This window comes from Lepisosteus oculatus, chromosome 3 (assembly GCF_040954835.1).
Source record: "Lepisosteus oculatus isolate fLepOcu1 chromosome 3, fLepOcu1.hap2, whole genome shotgun sequence".
NCBI classification, from domain to species: Eukaryota; Metazoa; Chordata; class Actinopteri; order Semionotiformes; family Lepisosteidae; genus Lepisosteus; species Lepisosteus oculatus.
In genome coordinates, this window is record NC_090698.1 from 57,425,536 (window position 1) to 57,449,605 (window position 24,070).

At 37.7% G+C, this 24,070-nt stretch overlaps 2 protein-coding genes across 5 annotated transcripts in view; one reads left to right on the plus strand and one right to left on the minus strand.

Annotated features, from left to right (window-relative positions):
• The window catches only part of fancc (FA complementation group C), a 39,467-nt gene extending 36,630 nt beyond the window's left edge, over positions 1-2,837 (plus strand). The window contains exons 15-16 of the mRNA XM_015367588.2: positions 413-616; positions 1,772-2,837. Of these exons, the coding sequence (XP_015223074.1) occupies positions 413-616; positions 1,772-1,909 (342 nt within the window). The 3' untranslated portion in view covers positions 1,910-2,837. The remainder of the gene's footprint in view (positions 1-412; positions 617-1,771) is intronic.
• A 907-nt stretch (positions 2,838-3,744) lies between these two features.
• The window catches only part of aopep (aminopeptidase O (putative)), a 107,243-nt gene continuing 86,917 nt past the window's right edge, over positions 3,745-24,070 (minus strand). For 2 of the 4 annotated variants that reach the window (XM_015367553.2, XM_015367579.2), the window contains 3 exons: positions 15,894-15,980; positions 12,645-12,801; positions 3,745-4,387 (listed from right to left, as the gene is read on the minus strand). In XM_015367553.2, the coding sequence (XP_015223039.2) occupies positions 12,661-12,801; positions 15,894-15,980 (228 nt within the window). In that variant the 3' untranslated portion in view covers positions 3,745-4,387; positions 12,645-12,660. The remainder of the gene's footprint in view (positions 4,388-12,644; positions 12,802-15,893; positions 15,981-24,070) is intronic. The other 2 variants (XM_015367558.2, XM_015367564.2) reach the window with 2 other exon arrangements.

A 24,070-nucleotide genomic window follows, 5' to 3' on the forward strand; every position in this document is an offset into this window, starting at 1 on the left:
AAAACCCCACAAGAAGGCTTTTGTTAGAGAGAGTCTCATCACAAGTCAGATGATGTCAGGTGAAAGTATTGATCTGTGTGTACAGAGCCTCAAAGCCTTTTCTCCAGCTTCTCTTACACTGCGATCTACAACTGGCTTCTTTAGGCAGTGTCTTCCATTTCCTTTTGTTTTTGAGAAAGCACATCCTGGCTTCATGCCCTCAGCCCTTAATTGTTAGGCACTACAGTCAGAAGTAATTTCCATTGCGCCCATATGCCATTCATTCTCTTCCCTGTGTCTGCCACATGTTTCAATTTTAAACAAAAGTGTTCTCTCCCTTTAGTCAGGGGCTTACTCAGTGGGGATGAAGAGAATGAAACTGCCACTGCGTTCCTGTAAACTCTTGTCTTTAATTCCCCTCAATTCCCTGCAGGCAGTTGCTCGAGGCGTCTGCGATCATCTGAAGTCGCTCTTCGCCAGTGCTCCTCCGACGGCAGCGCACCTCGAGACGCTTTTAAGCCTCGCAGCCACAGACTCTCAGCAGTGTCGCACACCACACCTCATTGATCAGCTTGCAGTGAACTTTGTGGTCTTTTCTGAAGGTGGAAATGCGGTTGCTAAGGAGGTTGTCCGAGCGGTAAGCCTCCCCTCTAATATTGGTAATGAAAGCCCCTGATGGTGGACGGTTTGTGTCTCTTTTACTTGGTAATTATAATCTATAAAGTAAATAATTCCTGAATTTCACGACATGTTCCGACGTTCTTAGCCATTCAACCCAAAACAACAACAGTGCCGGCGTTTCTTGTAACGCCTGCTTGAAATACTGTCAAATGACCATTACAGAACATGCCAACCTTGCTTTTTAACGCCGATTATAACTTAGTCTAAAGCCTGGGGTTATCGTTGCTTCCTTCCATTTTGTAATCTGCTTATCCAGTAAAGGTTTGTGGGGGGAGCTCTAGCCCGATCTGGCAAGCAGCAGGTGCAAGGCAAGATACACCCTGGGTGGGACGCCAGTCCATCTTGGGGCACACTCAGGCACACACTCACACCAGGCCCAGTTGTCCCACAAGCCAGGTAACTGTAGGAGTTAACCAGAGTGCCTGGAGGAAACCCACATGAACAAGGGGTAAATATACAAAGTTCATGCAGATAGCACCTCAGGGAATTAACTCAGGGCCCCAGCGCTGTGAGGGTACAATGCTAACCACTGCGCCACCATGCTGCCAGGGTTTTCACTGCATTTCAGCAAATTAAAAAGGAATGTAGACATACAGTACAGTATATCTGAGACATGTTATCAAACTCCCTGCCTTTAAAGTCCATGCTGAGCCAGAGTTATAAGTTACTGCTTGTAGTTTCTTTTTGATTCTGCAGGCAAATAGTGAGTCGAGCCCTTTTAATATTGCCATTTTGTATAAGCATTTAATGTGAGGATAGTAAGAGATTTAAACCATAAAAGTGTTTCAGTAATTAAAATACAATTAACAAGGTCGAACTGAATTACCTAAGTAAAACAAAATGGAGAATGAACTGCATACACAAAATGCTATATTGAGCAAATAAAATGTTCATACTTATGCATTGAGATTTGATTAGGAGTCAGGTGCATTCTTATAATAATTATAATTATTAAACTTGGTGCTTTTTATCTTGAAATGCTATGAGCTTGGACTGTATAGGCAGAGCGTTTATTTTTTGTGAGTTAAATTGAAAGCCAGGAATTTTACTTAACCTGTTAACCTCAAACAAGCCTTTGTTTCTGAAACGCCCTCTTTCTTTTCTTTTGCAGATGATGCACTGGAGTTCAAGAAAAGTAGTGTCTGCTTTGAAAGCTGGTATTGAACATAGACTAAACAGATATGGATTAATGGACTTCAAAGCTCATTCAAGGCTGAAGATAATGCAGGAAGTTCTTCAGGAGCAGTGAGGTGAAAGTCAGTATATAAGATCTGCCATAGCTGAAATAATTTGTCATTGTTGTATTAACATCCCCATGGCTAAACAATTTATACTAATTTTTCAGATATATGCACTATTTTTCTATGTGCTCTATAAATGTGTAATGCTTATCAGAATCATTTCTGTGTAACCATAACAAATGACCAGATATTTGAATTTTATTTTGTTTTAAATCTAAGGATTCTGGCTATATTTTCCACCACATTTTATTTTTGACTGAGGACAACAATTACATACTTCATTTTTTTTTATTTTTCTTAGGAGCTCTGAGTCTTTTGCACAAGTCCATAATTCTCAGACCACAAGGATTGTAAATCTATGACTGCTGAATTTGGAATATACAGGGGTACCACAGAAATGTTATTTTAATCATAGTTACTGACAGATGCAGGAATTCAATATTTTGAGGACAGACTGTTCTCAAGTTTTGTCCTTCCAGTTTTCAGTTCCGTTTTTCTCTTATTGCAAAATTTTAAACAAAAAAAAAACATTTGCTTATTGTAAATAATTACAGTAAAGCGCGATACTGGTAGAAGACAGATTATATACAGAGTGCCATAGTGCCGTCTTCAAACTGAGCAAAGTGCTGACTGGACAAGCAAACAGATAAGTCAAAGAAACAGAGGTGAGGTATTCCTCATGATAATCTTTTCCAAAGACAGTATATCGATGCTAATTTACCTCTGATTTGTTTTAAAGTGTATTCCACACTTCTTGCCAAGCTGTGCCGAAGCTGAACCACACATTGATATTCCAAGAGCTCTATGGCACGAATGTGATCTCTGAAGAAGACTACTAAACCGTCCCAGTTAAAAAGAGACTTCAGTTACTTGGCTTAGCACTTTTTGTGAAACTGTCTATAAATTTATTAAAACATTTAAAGTTTTAGATTTAAAGCTGCCTTTGCTCGTTGTGAATTCTTATATCAGGTCTTGTGCATACATGTGTAATGTGCAAAATGTGACATACTCCTGGCAAAAGTGTACTCTGTACTTCAAACGCCTCTCATTTCCTTGTTTTTGTTTTGTATTCAGTGACACCCTTTACATTTTGGGAATGCTGTATAAGGCATACTGTACCTTACAATAAGTTATAGGATGTAAAAACATTGAAATAACTGACAGACACTGGTTATACTCAACAGCACACCTAATTGTGACTCAGAGAATAAAATGTATTGATGTACAGTAGCTGCTTTCACCCATGCAGCTATTAATCTAATTCTCTTTGTGCCTAGTCTTGTCTTCCACATTTTTATTGCTTACATTACTTGTGTATGTGGAAGTAAGGTTTTAATTACATTGATTTTACTGACCTCTTCATACTTCTTGCTCATCGATTTTGTTAACTTGTCTAAAATTTAATTTACACCCATTCTACTTGTTTTCTTCCTCAGTACATGACTGCTGAAAAGCAATAAAAACACCTTGCTTGAAGCAGGTCCAAAGTGGTAGGAATTGTTCTACTGCTTTATATGACATGTCTGTACAGTGGCTGAAGCTAAGAACAGCTTTGAGATCAGCCATCTGCATCCACATTCTTTTAGACTGACTCAGCCAGCCTGTGCAAATCGCTTATATTTATATTGCTGATTTATAGGCTTTGGCATCTAACTTAAGCTCTGGACAAAAAAAAAAAACTTTTTAAGTCCGAAAGTGTCTTTTACTAACGTTCAGATGTAGGCCAGACCTCACATAGAACGTAATGGCCTTTTCGGCCACTTGTGCACTTTTGTGTGGATTTTTGTACCCGGGTTAAAATAGTCCATGATATTTTTTCATCCAAAGAAAAATGACAACTGAAAACTATTTAAGGATTTTTATTGCCGGTGTCCTTTTGCAAACCAGAAAGTTGCAACTACATGTTTTCAAGTTTCATTACAAAACATTTCTTCTAGCAGTATTCAAGTTATTCTCCTGAATGATACACTGTATTGTCTTCAGAAAATGCATGGAAACTGCATTTATTATTTACACTGAGGAAAGTTAAAATCACTTTTCAGTTGGAGCTACTTGATTGTACTTTTATTTATAGTAACTTAACTCTCCGACTTGATTCTTCTGTACAGATTTCATTTGCCTGTCAGTTGACTCATCTCTATATGAAGCGCAAAGTTCTGATACATTGCTAAAAGGGAACAACGATTCTGAAGGAAAAAAAAAACAGTAAAAAGCCAATCACATTTCAATGTGAAAAGAATGCAGGTCATTTTTTTTAACCATACAAACCCCCAGACTTGTGTTCGGTTCTTGGTAGAATTCGTTTTTCTTGGAGAAGTCTGTCCCTTCTTCATTTTTATTGTTACAATGCAGCAATTCTTTATCGAGATGAGGTCCCAAAAAGTACTGTGGCAGGGTCACAGTGAAATGAGAAAGAGATCGAGAGCTCTAGAGGCAGCGGAGCTGTTCCTTTGGTTTGCCTTGATGTGCATCGTCATACCGAGGTCCTAGAAAAGATGAGGAGTTAGAAATGAATGGCGTGAGCAGGGATTGTTTTATCTACAGGCAATAATTTAATTTGCCCACAGCACTAAATCAAGGAGCTTCCAAGAGTTTTGTGTGCTGTGAATCTGCAAAAGAGATACTGTACACACCCATCGTCTCTCACACCCATCCTGCATAGCTGGAGATGTGTGTTTCTAAATTAGACATGAATTTATAGCATACTGTATAATGATACAGACACACGTCGTAGAAGTCTTAATAGCTTTATTACAGTACAGCAAGTCTTCATATTCTTCTCTTCAGTTAATTCACTAGAAAGCTTAATTGCCAATAGACAAACTTCGATATTTTTAATTCACAGTTGAATATTACATGTAATACCAAGATAGATTTATATGCACATACTGTATAGATGTGAAAAACAACCCCAGCCCTCAAAAAAACTCCTGACAGAGTATGTTCTTGACTTTTAAAGGTAAAATGTTACATATAAAGAATAATGTCCCATGTACTTAAAAAATGAAATTAGTATCTGGTCAGACTTGTTAAAAAAAAGGATAAGGCTAGCTGAACAATACCTTTGCTTCCTCGATTTGGCTGTGGGGCCAGACTCCTGTTCCTGCTGAACTGAGCCAGTGTGTACAATTAGAACTGTTATCAGCTCAGTAGGCACAGGAGGCCAGGTCCATAAGAGCTGTTACCTTCACCAACCGTGTGGCCTCACTGCAGACATTTTTACAAAACAGCTAAAACAACAAAACATAACATGGAAACAGACATTCTGGCCTTCAAATATTGAAGGGTCCATCCTTCTGACTCGAGCCGATTTTATCCCCCTGTCACTAATCACATTTTTTTTGCTGTGAAGCATCATTAACATTGAACATTCAGGAAATAGGGGGATATTTTAATTATTAATGTTGTCGATATGGCATGATAGGGTTTTTATTCCACCAGTTATGGAGGCTTCAGAATTATATTTGCATATAAAACAATATATTACTAATACTATGTGGAGAAAGTAATTTGATTTTACTGGGTTTGACAGTATTTTGAAAATGTATACTGTAATTGGGAGTTTTTGGATTGTGTAATTATGGACAAAAGCAGATTGTAGACAACAGTTAGTGCCGTAATAAAAGCTTCAACTGTTCTTTAACTGCCAGTGTTACTGAGGTACAGTCTTTCCTACACATTTAATGTTGCATTTAAATCCATAAAAGGCAGATAGTTTTATTAGACATGCTTTATACCATCAACTGCAGCTCACAAATAAGCTTTCCTTTTCATTTAGACATGACTCTTCTAGGAATACATAATTATTAAGTAAATTTGCTATTTTCTTAATATGATTATTTTGAAGTTATATGCCCTTGTTCTTCCAGCATTTTTTCAGACGATCAAGTAATAAATCATAGGGAAGATTTTGATGGTCAATCTAATGTGACTTCACCCAGCTTTAATTAGTAATGTGTTGAGCCAAATTCCTACTGGATCTTTGTAGTTTAGACATCTGAGGGTTCTTAGCAGTATATTTGGACAGGGCTACTATGACTGAAGCTGGTTACACAGAAGATCTGGTTAAATCTTGTTTTACTCCCAACTGTTTTTAAACCTTCTTCCAGCTCTGAGAAGAAGTACTAAAAATATCCAGAATGTACTGAAGAAAAGGAGGTAATAAATTATATGAAGCATATTTCAAGTAAAACATTTGTTGCACTTTTGCCTAATCTAAATATCACAGCACCATAGACCTTGATCCAAAAAACAATGCACATTCATGAATGATATTCAAGAAAACCACAACACTTGGTATTGAAGATAGAGAAGCAGTGACTCCACTATAACAGTATTGTATAAGGTTTGTATAACTTGGGAACTCACTGTCTATACCAAGCAGCCAAAATCTTCATTTGGAGACTACTGAAACATTCTTTATTGGTAAATTTCCTTTTTCTGGTTTCCTTAAATGGTTTGTGTTGTGACTTGAATGAATACCTTGACAATATCCTGTAACATATATACAGTAATTGCACAAAAGCACTACAAGAGATAGCTGAAGAAATAAAGCGTGCTTCCTCGTCCCAAAAATTCCTTTTAGGTAATAAAACTCTCACCTGTGTTCTAAATGTGATCTTGTCAGAAAACCTGAGGCTATACTTCAGACGTTTTGTCACAAACTAAATTGATGTGGGAGAAAATTGGTCTTGTGGGCTAAAGTGCTAAATCTACCTGCGGCGCCTCAAGGCAAAGGCAGGGGTGGCTAAATGAAAAGTACGAGCCGGAAATAACTGGCAGCTTAAATATATAAGATTAGAGCTAATGTACGTGTTGCTTCAGTAATCTGCAGTGATGTAATTTCAGGCACATTACACTGTCAGAGAATTGTATTGTTTACCAGACACTTCAAACTCCTGCCGAGACACACCATTGCCTTCTCTGTTTTCTCTGACATTCCTAAGCTCGGTGCTTGTTTGAGACACCAGTACAGTGTTACCCTCATGTCAGTTGTGTAAGAATGTTCCTAAAAATTAATCTGAAACTGAAGCCTCTGGAATTTGTTACTGAATTCTTAAGGTATCTCAGCATAGATGAAGTGTTGAATAACAGAAATTTGTGTCATTTTGTTTCTGATTAAAATGGCATTTCTTTTTAGATAAGGGAAATACCTTGAAAGTACAGTATTGCCTTGAGATATCTACTTAAATTCAATTAAGAATGGAAGAATCCCCATGAACTGATTCACATAAAAAATAAGGACATAAAAGATGTTTTACTGTCATATGCAAATGTTTTTTTCAAGAAAGTTCCCTTCACAGGCCAACAGGTTGGAAATCCCATCAGCTTTATTATTTTCACATTTCTGTTCAGTAGCACAGTTGCCTTGCCACGTAAACTGTTCACCCAAACCATCACATTGATGCATTTCAATTATTTTGGTGCCTCTACTATATATGCTGTCTATACAACATCAGAAGAACTTTACTACCACACATTTCAAAAGACTTTAGCCTGTGTGTTGTTTATTGTCAGAGTTGAAAAATGAGAGCGTTTTACAGTGATGGTCTTTAAGAATGTTTCTAACACCAACATAAAAGATTAGCTCTGGACACTTGGAGAATCAGTCTTTTTGAAATAGTGGTCTGTATTCCACTATACAAAATATTAGCTTGCAGTTTGTCATAATAGCATTCCAATTATGGATACACGGTCATTTTCAATTTCCTGGCAACTCTGCCTTACACTCCTGCGAGTACATTAAGTTCATTGTACAGTAGATACAGTATAGTGATATAAGGGACTGAGGTGGGTTTTTTTTTTGCACAAGTGGGAGATAGAACAGAAACAGAAGAGGTAATGTGATTCCATCCTTCACAGACATGTAAGAGGCATAGGCTGGCGACCTGGTCTGCTTTCAATATCTACAGTATCTTTCATTACCCCGGCATGCAGCATTCACTGCATTCAATCAAAAAGAAGACAAAGGTCCAACATCTAATGGATTAAATACCTCAGATGAAAATGTATTTTTCAGTTGAATCTATCAGTTTATGATAATTCATGTTAGATGTATTTCAGAAACTGTTAACTCAATCACTCGACCAAATTTCGACCATGAGGGTGGAGTTCAGAGCAGAGTTCAGGTTTAAGTACTGCTACCCCTCATGACATAGATGAACATAATATAACATTTTCATTACTGCTGTAAAGATCTGAGTGTCTTGAAAGAGTGAGTGTTTATATTGAGAAGAGTTACAGTGATAAATCTAGCCTAATGCAACCAAGAGTTCTACATTCATTAAATAACATTTCCTAAGCAGGATATCGATATTTAAGTTTTATTAACGTTCACATAGCCCACACTGCATTCAGTTCATGAGAACAACACAATTAAAATCGGAAAGAGGAGTCGCTTCTTCACATCAGTGGTTGTGTGAACCATCCACCCATGTTACTGAAGCTGATACCCCAGGTTTTTTCATGAATCCTTGGAACAGCTGGCCACTAACCTCGAAAAGGCCTACATTGGTGGAATGGGCTCCACTCGTTGGTAACCTTTCCTACAAAGCCCATTCCAGAAGAAGAATCAAAACGTAATATAGCTTTACATCTTGGCCGAATACAAAATAATCTTATCATTGAATCCCCCCTGCTTGTAACTGAATTACATTGTACAAGCGCCACCTGTACATTTAGAGGCCGAATGGAACAATGGTACAGCTCTTTCACAGCTGATCAGGATTAATAAACTAGTGTTAAACTGCTCTTATTCACTTAAGATTAACTGCTTATTCAGATCTTCATTTGAGTGAAACATCTAGGACCCATTTAAGTCACTTTAGATGTGGTATGGCACAAGACTGTGAACTGAACTCTTTTCGCCATTACCATTTCTCAGCTCTATAAGAGATGCTGTAATGTCTTAACAGATACCATACAAATGAATTTGTAAAAAAGGTTACAAACCTATGGGGCAAAAAGAAAGCTGCAAGTTTTAAAAATAAAAGCACAAGGTAGATAAGATGATATTTTAAAGAAATACAAAGAAGCATAATGCAGGAAGGAAAAACTGCTGTAGAGGTGTCTTCAATACAAAAATCAGATGAAAGGAAATTCATTCCTGTGGCGCACCTGTATCACATACTTGTGAAACAGTAACGAAACAACTGTTTCTCATTGTAGTGAGCTGTTTCAGATTCAGTTGTTGAACCCCCCCACTCCCAATCACCAAGATTTATACTGTCAAACTTTTAAACAAATCCAGAGAGGAAGCACATAAACCTCCAAGGCCAGAGACGCTTTCCCTGCGACAGCTGGTTTCTTTCTGTTTTCAGTAAGAGGGAAGAGCCGGGACCTGGCTTAATTCTCACCCTCTCTTCAGGTGCAGAACTTAGCCACTGTGAACAAAGAAGTAATCAATCACTGTTCACCAATCAGCTAAGCTCTGCACCTTGATGGAGAGGTCATTTTCTCAGCCCCACAGAGAAACGGCATCAGGAAGACTGCGCCCGTTCGTGCGTTTCTCAGGACGGCCCGGCCCAACAGTCCCGTTTTTGAAACGCTCGCGTTTGTTGGGAGCCCCTCTGGTTTCCATAACAGCCGCCAAGGCCGTGGCTGTGTGGTAATCCCTGGCAATGTGATTTTATCTTAAGTCACAAATCAGCATGCCAGGAACCCACACAGCCACAACATGAAAGGAAACCTGCAGATCCTCTCTCCCCAAATTCTCCACGCTCTACTAAACAGGGGATATTTCCCTCATTAACCATGGCTCCAAGATTGGGAAAGGGTCCAAAAACAAAGTAAGAAAAAAAAACGCTTTTGCTGTACCACTGACACACAGTATTTTCTTCTCTAACAGACGTAGAGGCATTAAAATGGGGCATGATCTCTATTAACATCCAGTCACTGTCTCCTATTGCATGAAATGAAAATGAATCACAAAAACCTCTAAAATTCAGCCTGAACGAATAAGTGCCAAGCAGTGTTCTGATATTATTTAAGGCTGATTAATATATTTAATCTATGTATGCTATATCTATATTTAGGCTCATTTAGATATTTATGTTTAAATTTGGCCTTGTGTTCTCTACATAGAGTAACATAAAGCTATGTTCTAAGAAGTATTACTGGTCATACAAACCTTGTTTTATAAGCAGGAAATAGGAATTTCACTTCCCAGTCACCTGCAAAGTGAATCTGATGGGAACCATATTTTCATAGTTTCTAACTAAACGTGCCACGTGGACATGTCAAGAATTTTTTTTGGATTCCAACAAGAATATTTCCTTTTCCCCACTTCCCCACTGTGTTTAAAAAAAGGACAAATAGCATTATGGTCCAGTCATAGCTGGCTCTTTTGCGTTATTTACTTTGCTTTACACCGGAAATAAATCTGATTCAGTACTAAAGTTAAAGCTGCCCAGATCCCATTTCTTTTGAAGGTGAGGAGCACAGTTTATATGTGGCATTTCAGGACAGTCACAATAATAATAATAATAATAATTGCTTACACTTATATAGCGCTTTTTCTGGACACTCCACTCAAAGCGCTTTACAGGTAATGGGGACTCCCCTCCACCACCACCAATGTGCAGCATCCACCTGGATGATGCGACAGCAGCCATAGTGCGCCAGAACGCTCACCACACATCACATCACACACATTAGCTATCAGTGGGGAGGAGAGCAGAGTAATGAAGCCAATTCACAGAGGGGGATTGTTAGGAGGCCATGATTGATAACAGCCGATGGGGAAATTTGGCCAGGATGCCAGGGTTACACCCCTACTCTTTTCGAGAAACACCCTGGGATTTTTAATGACCACAGAGAGTCAGGACCTCGGTTTTACGTCTCATCCGAAGGACGGCGCCTGTTTACAGTATAGTGTCCCCGTCACTACACTGGGGCATTAGGACCCACATGAGCAGCAGGGTGAGCGCCCCCTGCTGGCCCCACTAACGCCTCTTCCAGCAGCAACCTTAGTTTTTCCCAGGAGGTCTCCCATCCAGGTACTGACCAGGCTCACACCTGCTTAGCTTCAGTGGGCTGGCAGCTGTGAGTTGCAGGGTGATATGGCTGCTGGCCAATCAGACACAGGACAAACAGAGCAATGAGGAAGGCCGCCTAGATCACATGCAGAATGAAAACGGCAAATGTTCTGTTTTTCGAGTGAATCCGTTTAAACATTTTCTGACCCCTGCTCTACATCTGTTTGATGCACATGTTTCACATTCCTTCTTTTTCACAAACAAATGTCGCAGGTTTTCCATAAAACCGCAAAGCACATTCTTTGTGCTGTGTGAAGAAATTTTAAAGCAAATTAGCCACTGCAAGGCTGTCTGTAAGAAAATGCACACCAGTAAAAGCAAGGTTTAGAGCTAACCAGCTAGCTTTTACTTGCTTTCTGTTTAATACCAAGAAGGTGTATGAACATGTTTACAGTTGTTAAAATCAGAAATCATTAAAATAAGACTAATAGGTACCAGTTCAATTCAGCATGTACAACGAGTCATTCTGTTATAAACAGTGCTCCTACACAGGCCTATACGTGTGGAACCATGTTCATGCAAATACAGTCTTGCTGTCCAGCAGGATGAACAATCAAGCATCAGGGCCAGGAGAATGGGTGCTTCTTTAGTGCAAACTCTGACGTATGCTACAGTATACAGGAGGACATCTGTAAACCAGAGTTAACTGAATTTATGTTTAACATGCAATAGACAACTGGAAGGTTACTTTACAGCATAAAGGATCTTCTCTGCTCCTTCAGTGGGAAAATATTTGTCATTTTTATGCAAGAAACAGTAAGGTGGAGCCACATTTGTACAAGTTACAAATTACATTTCCTGTTTAGTGTACGGACTATGTATTTTTAAGTGTTGTAACAAAGCTAGAAAGATGTTTCTCTCCACTGTTATGTTTATATCAGCAAGGATTTTCTATTTGACAATGAGAAGTTACTGCTTGAAAATAGATACATTAAAATAGATTATTTCTTTTTCTGTTGTTTTTGTATTTTTTTTAAAAGATATCACCAAAAACGTTTGTTATAGGAAGGAACCATAACCTTCTCTTGGAGTCCACATATTAATCCAATAACCCTCATTATACAGTATGTGAAACATCTCAAAAACTACTGTATATAATCTGTTAGACTAAACTTTAGTTTTACCATATCTCACTCGAATTAGGTGTTGTATGAACTGTAGTAGTGGTAAAAGTTGTACTGACAAGACAGCAGTTGTTTTTATGCACATCCCATGTATTTTTATTACAGTCTTTTTTTTAATCTAGTGCCTCTGGTCAGTAATCAGCAGTAATTTATACACTGCAAGAGAATCCCCACCCCCTGAAGCAGGTGCTTTTAGTGTCATGAAATAGGGATGATGAAATACAAAGGCATTATTACTCTGGTAGATAAGAATTTATGCAATGAGGGGAAATTGGCTGTTGATTGGGATTAACATAAAAAGCAGACATACCATTGAGGAAACTGAGAAAACAAAGGTGTAGAAAATGTGAAAAGAAGCCAAGTTATGGGAAAATGGAAGACCCAAAGACTGCAATGGTGAAGGCTAAGTTACCTGTTAGCTCTTTCAAGCCATGTCACAAAAGAAAGTAAAAAGCCTTATGCTTTTTTCTGGGCCAAATACAAAAAGCAACACTGCGTGAGTATACAGACCTATGACATTGATAATAACTTCACAAATTAATGGTATAAAGTTCCCACAAAGTGAATTAATAGGGATCAAATACCTCCTGAAATACCTGCTCAGAATATCATCTCTTCCACCACTTTCCTTGAGGCAGGGTCCATTTCCTCTTGTGCTAGAGAGAAGCACTTTCGAGCCACACACTGCTGTCGAATGTCCTCATGGACCATCAGCTCCCCATACAAATAGACCCCCATAGCCTGGAAGAGAAACGCACACCATCAACTTGGTGAAAACTGGACCACAGTCCACTGAACATTTGCAACAGAATACAACAGCCTCGGTACAGTATATTGGATGGAAAAACCACTGCTCTCTTTCACGACTTGTCACAAAACAAAGTAAGCAACCTTTTGCTTTTTCTTGGCCAAATTCAAGAAGGGACACCATGTGAATATGAACAACAAACCTATGATATAAATAAGAATGTCAAAAGTTAGTGGTATAAAGTTCCCACAGATGTGAAAAAATAAGGTGAACTAATAGGGATCAAATATATCTTGGATGGAAAACCACTACTGGTTTACTTAAATTGCAGATCATTTTTTTTCTGGAGGTAATCTTAGAATGCTCACAATCTGAACTGGAATGTGTCTGTTTGGTCAATTTTACTATGACATATGTTTAAGAAAATGAACAGCATACTCAAAGGTGGATTTATAAAAAAGACCAATGAAAAATTCTAAATGCCATTGATATGTATAAAGAGTATAAACATTAATTATAAATTGGGATGCAGTTTTGGGGATTCCTGTACAAAATGAAAAAATCAATAAAGATTTTTTTTTTACTTTGTGAAACAAAATAACCCACATAAAAGTACCCTTATTCCAATCCTGCAGTATACTTAATTAGTGACACATATTTGCTGTTTTAGTTAAAAAAATATGCAATGCGTTGTTAATTTAAATTCTATTATACTGTATGTGTTGAAAATTAAATTCATCTTAATGCTTACTAGCCTGCTTTAGATGCATTCTTGACCCTGTGAGTATTTAGACTTCTTAAGTTTTTATAGCCTGTGCACACAAAACAGAAAGGTATGTTAAGCTTATTGTTTCTATTTTTAAACTGTAAACTTGGAAATAATACCAAGCTGTAGAAATACTTGCATCAACAAGTGATATAAATTAAGAGGTGAGTACCCCCCCAAACACACAACACCATAATGAACGCCGCTGACATGCTACAATATATATGAAAAGGTAGTAAAGCTTTTATCTGCAAGATATATGGTCAGATTATAACCTAGCCATCTAGTCTACTAAGGTGCTCAGCTCCCATATCTAAATTTCTAGTAGCATGAGTTACTTTGAGGTTTAAATCATGTCCTTATCTCCCAGCTAAGAAGGAAGAAGGGATGTCTGCAGTTGTTGATAAGCCGTGCTCTTGCAAATCATTAATAATTTGGTATGGGGCGACAATGAAACAGTGCAGAAATATCACATGCACTAAATGCCATCATGAAAAACGATGTGAGGTTTTGAAATCTGAAAATTTATCTGCGCCATGAAGGACACCGGAAGGCAATGTTTTACAAATTTACTTCCATCACTTCTGAGTTTGCAAAGTATAACAAGATGTGGAGAGTTTCAAACTGTTATTCCGTGATCTTCCATAATGTATCCCAAAAGACCAGCCACCAGCTACTGTATGTACTTTTTCCATTATGATTAATGATAAAGGACAGAGTGTAAGATGTAAAACATACAGTACAAAAGGTTGCAAAGAAGGAAGAGACCATTCGTTCCATGAAACGTAGCTCATTTGGCTGTTAGTAAATTATAGCTGTTTCGTGAAAGAAGGCAGGTTATGGGTTTAGACAACAGGGCTGAGTAACTTGTTCCAGACTGCCACAGCATTGAGTCTAAAGAAATTGTCTTCAATTCTTTAAGATCTTCTTCAGTCTTTAGTTGAAACTCTGTTTGCCAGTGCCTTGGATGATTTTGAATAGTTGAATCAGGTCACTCCTCTATTCTAAGATAAAAGGAATCGTCTTTCTATTAACCCCAGAATCAAATCATTCTAATCTGGGCTGATTGAAGATAAATATCATTTTTCTCTTACATGGTAACCACAATAGTACAAAACAGTGCATTTCCAGTGCAGTTACAGTACACAACATCCACACTTCAAACTACTGTATAAATCCTAATTCGTGTTTGCCTTCTTTTTTGCCTCCTTACATTGTCTGCAAGATGTACAGTAAATGATGTCAGCACAAACAATTAAAATATTTTTCACAGAAAGTTTCTTAAAGTTCTGTTTTCCATCTTACATTTGCTTTTTTTTCTGTGTGCCACTTGCATATAGCACTCTGAAGTGCCCTTATCTTCATTAAAGTCTTTTGCCTGGTGTGTATGCAATCTAGAAAATTCTCAGGTTCTTTATTCCTTCTACTTTGGTGTCACCTGCAAATTTGAATAGTTTACTAAGTATGCTAGAATCCAGATCACTGATACAAAGATAGGCTTTCTATCCATTATTTGGCAGACCCACTGTACTCAGTATTGAATTTCTGAGCTTTTACAAAAATGTGCAAAATGTCATGATGTCACTTAAATTTCACTTAAGTGACATACTAACTCCTTTTTTTGTTGCATAACAGTGAAAAAAGACTTCTGATACAGGCTAACCATTACATATATTGGTTATTTTCATGTATTGTAAGTATATTACAAAAAGATGTCACCAGGGATTATCCACACACATATGTGGTCATAGGTGGGCAACATTGCTGTTTCATGGGTCCTGGGTCCACCTTGGGTCCTGGGTTCGATCTGTGTAGGTTATCTCCAGCCATTCTGGTTTCCTCCCACCTCCCAAAGACAGGAAGTTTAGATTTGATTGGCTACACTAAATTGTTCGCCAATTCTTTGGTTGATTACTTGATCGAATACGGCTGAAAATGCAGTAACGTGGAACATACAGTACACGATAGTGACAATTTCAACACAGGTCTACCTGAGCCCTGACACACAGCTCCTAAAAGCCTGAAGAAAATAAGGATGTTTCCCATAAGTCTCTCTTTTTAATCTACCTCATTGCCCTATAAAACTACTTATTATGCCCTTACACATAACAATGAACAACAAACACCACATTGCAATCCCAAACACATTCAACACTAACCAATCACAAAAATCGCTCAGCAACAGAGATCAGTAAGAACAAGCCACCATGCCTTCTAGTGTGGTCTGCTTCAGTTAATACTGTATTTTGTGCCACAAAATGCCATAAAACTCATCTTAGAAAAATCACAGAAAGAAACAAAAATTAACTGGTGTTGTACCTGGTCTTGCATTAGAAAATGTTCCACATCTCTGTACGCTGCAGTATGTTTGTGCTTAATAATTAGCTCACACCAGCGATGTCTCACCTGCAAAACAAAGAAACATTTCCTTAAATGCTGAGACTCCCTAGTTTCTCACTGATTCAGCATGGATCAGCTTGTAACACCTGAAAAACATAATTTAAGCATCTGTCATTTAATGAAAAATGTTTTAAACCAAACAGGAAAAGAAGTGCATTTTATTTTCACTGAAGTGTTTTAGGAGAGAAGTGGGAGGTGCAATTTTGTACTTTTGAATGTACTTTTGTCAGAAGAGGCTGACAAAATGAGGGTTGCAGGAAATGAGGTACTTTCCATCCCCTCATCTGGTTGTCCGACATAATTGTCTGTTACAGAATCCTTCTCATAAAGCACTCAGCCTGCATCTGGAATTGCAAATACAACCTCTTAAGTGAATCTATCTTTTAGCTGCTGGAGTGTAATCACCTCGATTCCCACTGGTTATAGTTGAATTTCTAACTTAGTCATATGCTTCCCCAAGGTTTGATTTAAGTCTTTTACATACAGTTACACATATGGACACTGGAAAAATTACTGAATTCATCAGAACACCTTAACAAAGATACATGGTCTCAGTAAACTCAGAGGAGGTCCCTTAATAAGTATATTTTAATACACAATGTGCAGGAGACTCAGTCCTTTTCTGAACGACCTTGTCCACTTAAACTGTGCAAATACTAATACTAGTACCATGCTAAAATCTGCACTCATCTCGCATTTGAACTACTTCATTTAACTTACTGCTTCGATCTGTGTTTTTCCACTCTTTGTGGTTCAATTATGTGCAGCTGAGGTCAGCTCACTTGCTTTTCCACCCAGAGGAGAGCATAAATAACGAGAGCAGCAGAGTTGCACTGCAGGCCTGCCCTGGAGCTGCAGTCAGAATTTACATTCCTCATACCTGAAACATGCTCTTTTTTGGAGTCATAAAGTTAGGCCAGTTCAGTTATAAGTAGCTTCAGGGACAGTCTTAGCTAAATTTGTAGCCTTTGAGGAAAAGGATTCCTGGACAGAAGTCACTGGAAGATCGCATGCAGTAACATTACCATTGGTAAAAACAATTTTCCCCTCAGTCCAAGGAGACTTTAAGTCTTCACAGAACTAATGCAGTGGACAAAATCCACCTGCTTCATTTTCTCATTATGAGACCATTAACCTGCACAGATTGAGAAGTTTTTCTAATCTAGTTTTCTAACAGTCTGAAAAGTTGCTGCTGCTGTTTTAAATGGCAGCAATAACAGGGGCTACAGGTCTCTGAAATATACAATAAAAAGAGTTAAGGCTTTAATTCCTAGAGCACCAACACAAAGCCACTGACGAGACTGGCTTTACAACAGTGCCTCAGCAAAGACAAAATCAGTCCTACTGTAGATGTTGAGATGTCATTCTATAGCTATGTTGTCTATCATGAGGTGACACGGCTTATTTTTTCTGCAGTTTCGTTTAAGTCTGTCGGGATAGTTTCACTTATCTTCCTCAAGCTTTTGAAACGCACTACTGAAATTATTCACTAATATTAGGAGAGAAAATATTAGGCTATTTTCATTTAATTAAGTTTGTAAGCACTTGCCTAGGGAACAATGGGCACAGCCAAGCACAGTTTTTCAATAAACTAGTGTTGCTAGATCTGGACCTGCCAACAGAATCTCCCTGTCTGTGCCATGAGAAGGCTGACAAAGAGAACAATGTTTGGAATGCCTATCTGTTTTTGAAGAAAAGACAAACACATGGCTTTAAAACGCAACTTAAATGCTTACCAAAGACATTTATCAGGGAGCTGGTAGAGACAAAGGAATAATAGGTCAGTCTAAATTCTCCACTGGATTCCAGTCTTTTCAACACTCCATTTCTTAAGCCACTGTGCTTTCTCAAGGAGCAGTCAGCAGTGCAGTAAAATGATGCCTCACTTCTTCAAAAGGATCAATAGAACCACTGTTAATTCTATGCCCAGAGAGATCAGAGACAGGCTTTGTATTCTTCTTTCCCCTGTACTCTTATCAAATTTACATTGATTGCACAGATCCAAAGCTTCTGTTTATTTCGTACAAAGGGATTGTATCTATATGAACGATATGCAGAACCTTCAGGTAATTATAATGTTTAATAACACACCACATCATCGCCGTAGACTCTTCACTGTAATCTGTTTTTTTTTTCACATTCCAGAAAAATCCTCCCGTTCATTCGCCCTATTTGTTCCGTTTACAATTAGTTCTAACATCGAAAATCATTTTGTATAGGTTGTATGCGCCTATTATCTGTTAATGTCTGTCTGGCAGTCCACGCCTCTCTAAAAAGTAAGCACCTTTAGTCACTGCACATTACACATTCAAGCATTAATCTAAAAACTTCAATGGTGCTTCAGAGACTGTCCCATGACTTGGAGGTAATGAGATTTATACAGTATGCCGGCAATTTGCTGCAAAGTGTTTCGATCTAGTTTTATGTAGTTTTGACCATCAACGTAACACTTTTAATTCACATTCTTTTATCTTTTTGTGACAGTAAGTATGAAACACTGGATCTTGGATACATGACCATGGCATGCTCCTGGTATTCCTCTCATGTACTTTCACTGCGCTCTTACAGTATGTGCTGAACATAAAGATATTATTTTGTTGTGCCAGTATGGTTTAAACAGCTGAAAACAAAAATACAAGTTCTTCAGAACCTATGTCAAACCGCTTCTTAGAAAGGGCAGTTTTTAAAAACACGTTTCATGTTTCCCAGTTGTTCTCCTGTACTCGTAAATCAGGTTTCATCTTAAAACTTCCAAGTCAGTATTGTGAATGTAAAGAACTATAGATCAAAGGATGTCCTGCACTCAGCATTAACCACTCCACCACAGCTACAGTATCTGGCCAATCTATCAGCGTTTGGTGTTTGTGGAACAGAGGAAACAGATTTTCTAAAGGCCTCTGTTTACCGCTAAATGGAAAAATAAGGGAAATTATTTATCGAAGGTGGGAGGACTGACACTTTAGTCAAAGCTTTCACTGACTGCTGTTTGTGTTATTTCAACACAATGTCTGTAATCCAATATGCTCTAGCAGGGCTTTTGTTAGAAACCAAGGCAAAAACAGCATTACGCACTACGGAGTCCTCCGCAATAAAAAAAATGCTACTTATTAGCAACGTGTTGGAAACAATGATTCAGTTTAACAGCCAAAGTCCTTCCTTTGTCTGTTGTCGTACTGATGATGTGCTGATAGACAGGCTTAAAGAGACAACCATGGCCTTCCTTTGTTAGTACTTTTTCTTAAAAAAAATCTTTTCCAAGACTCGAAGAAAAGAAATAACACGTGCTAACTAAAAATGCAGTTCTTTGAAGAGTGGAGAACGCACAGGAATAAAACAGTCTTGCATATGATAAACACCAATGGTCTTGTCACAGTTCTTCTACAGCTGGGCCAGTGTTTCAACATGAAGTGTGTAGGGCATGTGCAGATTCTCCTGGAGTTCCCAAGTCAACACTCTGCCTGGGATTCCCAGATACATGATCTGTGCCAGGAATGAACTGGAGTCCCACAGATTCAGGCTCCTGCTCATGTTCAAACAGTAGGCCTATTTTCATACACAACCAGGTGGATTACACTAGAGCTACTGTTCTCTTCTAAGTTGACTTGTAATGTATATACACCACTTTTGAACTTGTGAGTATTCTAATCAGTTTTCATTTTTATGTTTGTATTCATGGTTGATTCAATGTGCAGACACAACCTGTATATGTAATTTTCAAAGTCTAATATTATTATCCTTTATGTATTAAAACAAATTCACACCATCTTCTACCTGCTTATGAAACATGTACTAAAAGACACAAGCAAAGTGTGTTTTATTAACTGTTGTGGTTATGGTGCATACATAGAATGAGCTAGAGAATAATGTTTTGCTACATTAAATATACTCCATATTAATAAATTGGATGAAGCAAACCATGGAATTAAGTTATTTTTTAGTTAAAACATAATTCAATTCTACACTTAAACTGAGAAATTTACAGTGATTCAAATTACTCCTCTACAGAGGTTGGGAAACTCTTTTCCCACCATCTGACAAGTAAAGTGAAGGGATCTGACAAGCTGTTTTGCGGAGATTAATCCAGAACTACATCATAAAACACAAGTATCGCTGTCTCGGAGGCTGTTGGTGCTTGATTATATTCTCTCTATGGACAGATGTACTGCAGACCCCGAGTAAGAAAAACAACATTGTATTTTCATGTACTATGTGGGGGTGTAAGTAAAAAAAAAAACAATACCTGAAAAGGAGACTGGAATGGAGAGCCGTGTAGTGTGGAGTATAGAAAAAGCTATCAATCCACATTGGTGAAACTGATACCCTGGCGTCTTACGAGAATTGCCTCGAGGAGATCAATTATCTCCCCTCATTTGTAAATGTTTTGTTCTTTTATGTTTCTAGCTTGATCTCTTCAATTCTCTGGTCAGTACTTGGACGGGTGATCTCCTAAGAAAAACCAGTGGTGTTGATGGACAAGTAAGTGGCACTCTTCACCCGAACAAAAATACCAACAATGAACCACGCTCCTGTATGGTCTCCAGGCACTGTGCTGTGGGAGTTACCATCCTTCAGATGAGACGCTGAACTACTTGGTCTTTATTGATCACATGGCACTATTGCAAGAGTAGGACTGACACTGCCATAGACTGGCCTAATTCCACCCTGGGCGTACTCAATACAGTCTACCTAAAGCTCATTTTAAATTTACTTTCAATAAGTGAAGTACTGTAATTTCGTTCTTCTGTGCCTAATCTACCCAATGGGTGCTATACTTGAGAGGTGGGTGAAGTATGTTTCCTTATAACTGTCACATAATTAAAGGAAACACCTTACCTTTCAAAGTTATCATGTATTGATATAGTAACATATTAATTCTCCAGAGGTAGGTTATGACAAACCATTTTACACTTAAATAGTCCTATTAATGCTGGATCACATACCCAATCTATAATACTGTCATCTATTTTTTCCTTAACTGGCTTAGGTTTTAGGGCCCTGTCGTGTTTTTTAATTGAAAGGACTTACATACTTAATATTCCTGCTTCTTGTCGCAGTATCAATGTAAGGGTCCTATTTATTTGGGTTTCTATTTTATTTCATGCTAACATTTTATATTCATAAGACACCCCCCCAAAAAAAACAGACAATAAAAAGATAGCGATATTCAGACTGAATTTTAAAGTAGCTTTAGGTTGGAGGCGATCAGTCCCTCAATGATTTTGAAAGTTTCTCTTACCTTAGGTAAAAAGAAAAATCATTCACTATGAATATTTTTAATCAGAGTGTTTAGTCAAATCCCGAGAGGCGCGCTTGCCATGTGCAATTTGATTTGTTGCCGTTGTCCATGGTTACCACATCCTTTATCAGCAATGCAAATGATCACTTTCCATATATGAATAAAAGAATGTGCTTTTGTTGCTGTTCACTAATAAACTGCCTCGTAAACCAGCGTGGAAGTGGCGAACATTTCTGCAAACCACAGTCGTACTGAGGGCCATCATGCATAAAAACGTTATGATTTACTGGAATCAGTCTGGGCAATGGTCTCGCATGTGACTGTCTGGGTCCCTACCCACATGGTGCTGGAACTGGGGTTAACAATCGTGGCTCTTTCCTTGACTTCCTCTGGGCTCTTTTTTCCTCTGCTAAATGGACACAGTTTCTTTTAGACTGTCGTCATAAATGTTTCCAGTCCTAATTATCTTCCACCCACATCTCAGTTAAGACTCCTGATTTGTTTATATTGGTCTTAAAACAATCTTTGCACCTTTTAAACTAACAACCAAGCTTCAACAGACTGCAGAACGCTGCCTTTGGTATAGTAAAGGCCTTTTCATCCTAATTTGCCAGTCCAATATGTTTGGGGCCTTAACTAAAATCCCATTATTAAGTTATATAAGATGAATTCTAATCCAATTGACCAACTATTATTGTTTTAAGAATTAATTGTTTATTACTATAAAATTATTTTAGGTGTATACAATATTTGCAAATTCAATAATTTTTTTCTCATCTAAAGTAAGACTATTGGACTACAAAACTATAAAGGTTATGACTGGACAACTGCAGTTGTTACGTCACAAAAACCTCCTACAACTAGGCTGCCCAAAAATGAATGTATGGAAAGGTTCCTAGATAAATCATTCAGTTTTTTATAAATATTTTCAAAAAGACATTGACACTTAAATACTTAAAGAATCACATGTGTAGGAAAATCAGAGCTATACTACTCTCAACTGCAATGACAATAAAATTCATACCTCTCTTCAATTTAATCATACAAAGACAATCTTCTTTTGTTCTTCAGACAACAATGCGTATATACTTGTCCTTTTGAAAAAATAAGAAAAATCTGAAAGATAGTCAGAAAGCATTATGATTTGCTAATATTAAAAAACAAAAGAATGACAGATTCTCAGGCTGTATTATTATATGAAAGTAAGTTTTCCCCTCTCCTCCTAATCAATTGAATAGTGGGGCTGAAGATGGGAGATGCACTTGGGTGGGGGATGAAATATTTCCCCTTCCTGTACAGTATGTGAAGGTCTCTAGGATTCTTTGGAATTAAATGTACTATACCAAACAAGATGCTACACCAAGCATCTATAATTAGCTAATTCCCCCTTCTGGCAGAGCAGAAATTTCATTTTAAAAGACTACAGTTTCAGAATTCACAAATTAAAGGAGAAAAAGGGACCTAGGATAGAAACAGAGGATAGCTGCCACGGATAAGGAAAACATTTTCTATACTTGTGTTTGCTGCTCACAATTTCACTTAAATGTGAGTAGGAGACACAAATACAGTGAAAAGGGAAGCTGGTAATCACTTTTCCATTTCCTCTTTTAGCTGTGCCTACAGTAGGTCTCACCTAAACAGATTATACCCCATCCTTCAGGTGAATGATCTTGTATCTTAATCATCTTACAGTTCAGCATGTATGTAAAAAGCACCTCTTTGGATGACCCATCTCAACTTCAGAATCTAAGGCAGGGTTGTCATAGGAAAATCAAAGCCCAAACTTATTGCTCCAAATATATTTAAGACCTTAGCTAAGCAACACCTTCAACCGATATGGTTTAATACAGGGAAGAACCTGAACATTTAACACATCAATTGCTGGAGTTCCTCAATGAGCTCTTGAACTCATTCAAGAATGGATATCTGCAAAAGAGGAACAATATCAAACCCAGTAATACAGGCTGAATTATACCTTATCCCTGGTAGTGAAATAGCACATCAGCATCCAAAGAGACCATGTACATAATTTACAAACATGTATTATAAATGCAATAACTGAACATTGTTCGTCTTGTGGGTAGAAGATATTAGTCACAGCTGAGATGTATAAACTAGTTGTTCCCATCCTTGGGTGTGTGACCCTAGGCTTCTATTTTGGTACGATTTAGATAGATTTGACATATAATGTAAATCATATTATTCCCTGTTTGCAACGTAATTCAATAGTCACACGAGATCACCCCATGCACAAAAAAATGCTTTTGACAAGATACTAGTTAACTGTTCCCAGGACACAGCCTGTAACACATAATGCCAAAATATTGACTGCAAGCATCATGAAAATTGTACACACAGTACCAAGCACGTTATCTTATATTAAACTGCATATACCGCATGAGAAAAATCTATCAACCAAGAAATAAAAGAACTAAAATAAATTTGAACATTTAACTGATTATTGAGCTAGGGGGAATAGAGATGATAAAATATTTATTATTCTTTTGTAAAGGCAAGACTTACATTTGGTCCTACTTTTAACAGAGAACTAATGTTTAATGCATCTAATTCTTATAGAGGCATAAAAACACATTTTGGCATGAAAGACTATTTTTAGTGACTTTAAAAATTCCTTCTTTCACACCACCCAAATCCTATTGTCTGTCTGGTAGACTCACTCTGTCTTTTAATCAGCAAACATTTCTTCTCTCCACAACATGAGAAAACTAAGGAATTCCACACACACAAAATATCTGCTAAAGGAGACCTATAACTGTCCCAATAAAATTTACTGTATTCAGTCTTTCAGCTCTGGTTGTGTTCTCAAACATAATAAATCCAAGAGTGAAAGAGGCGCACT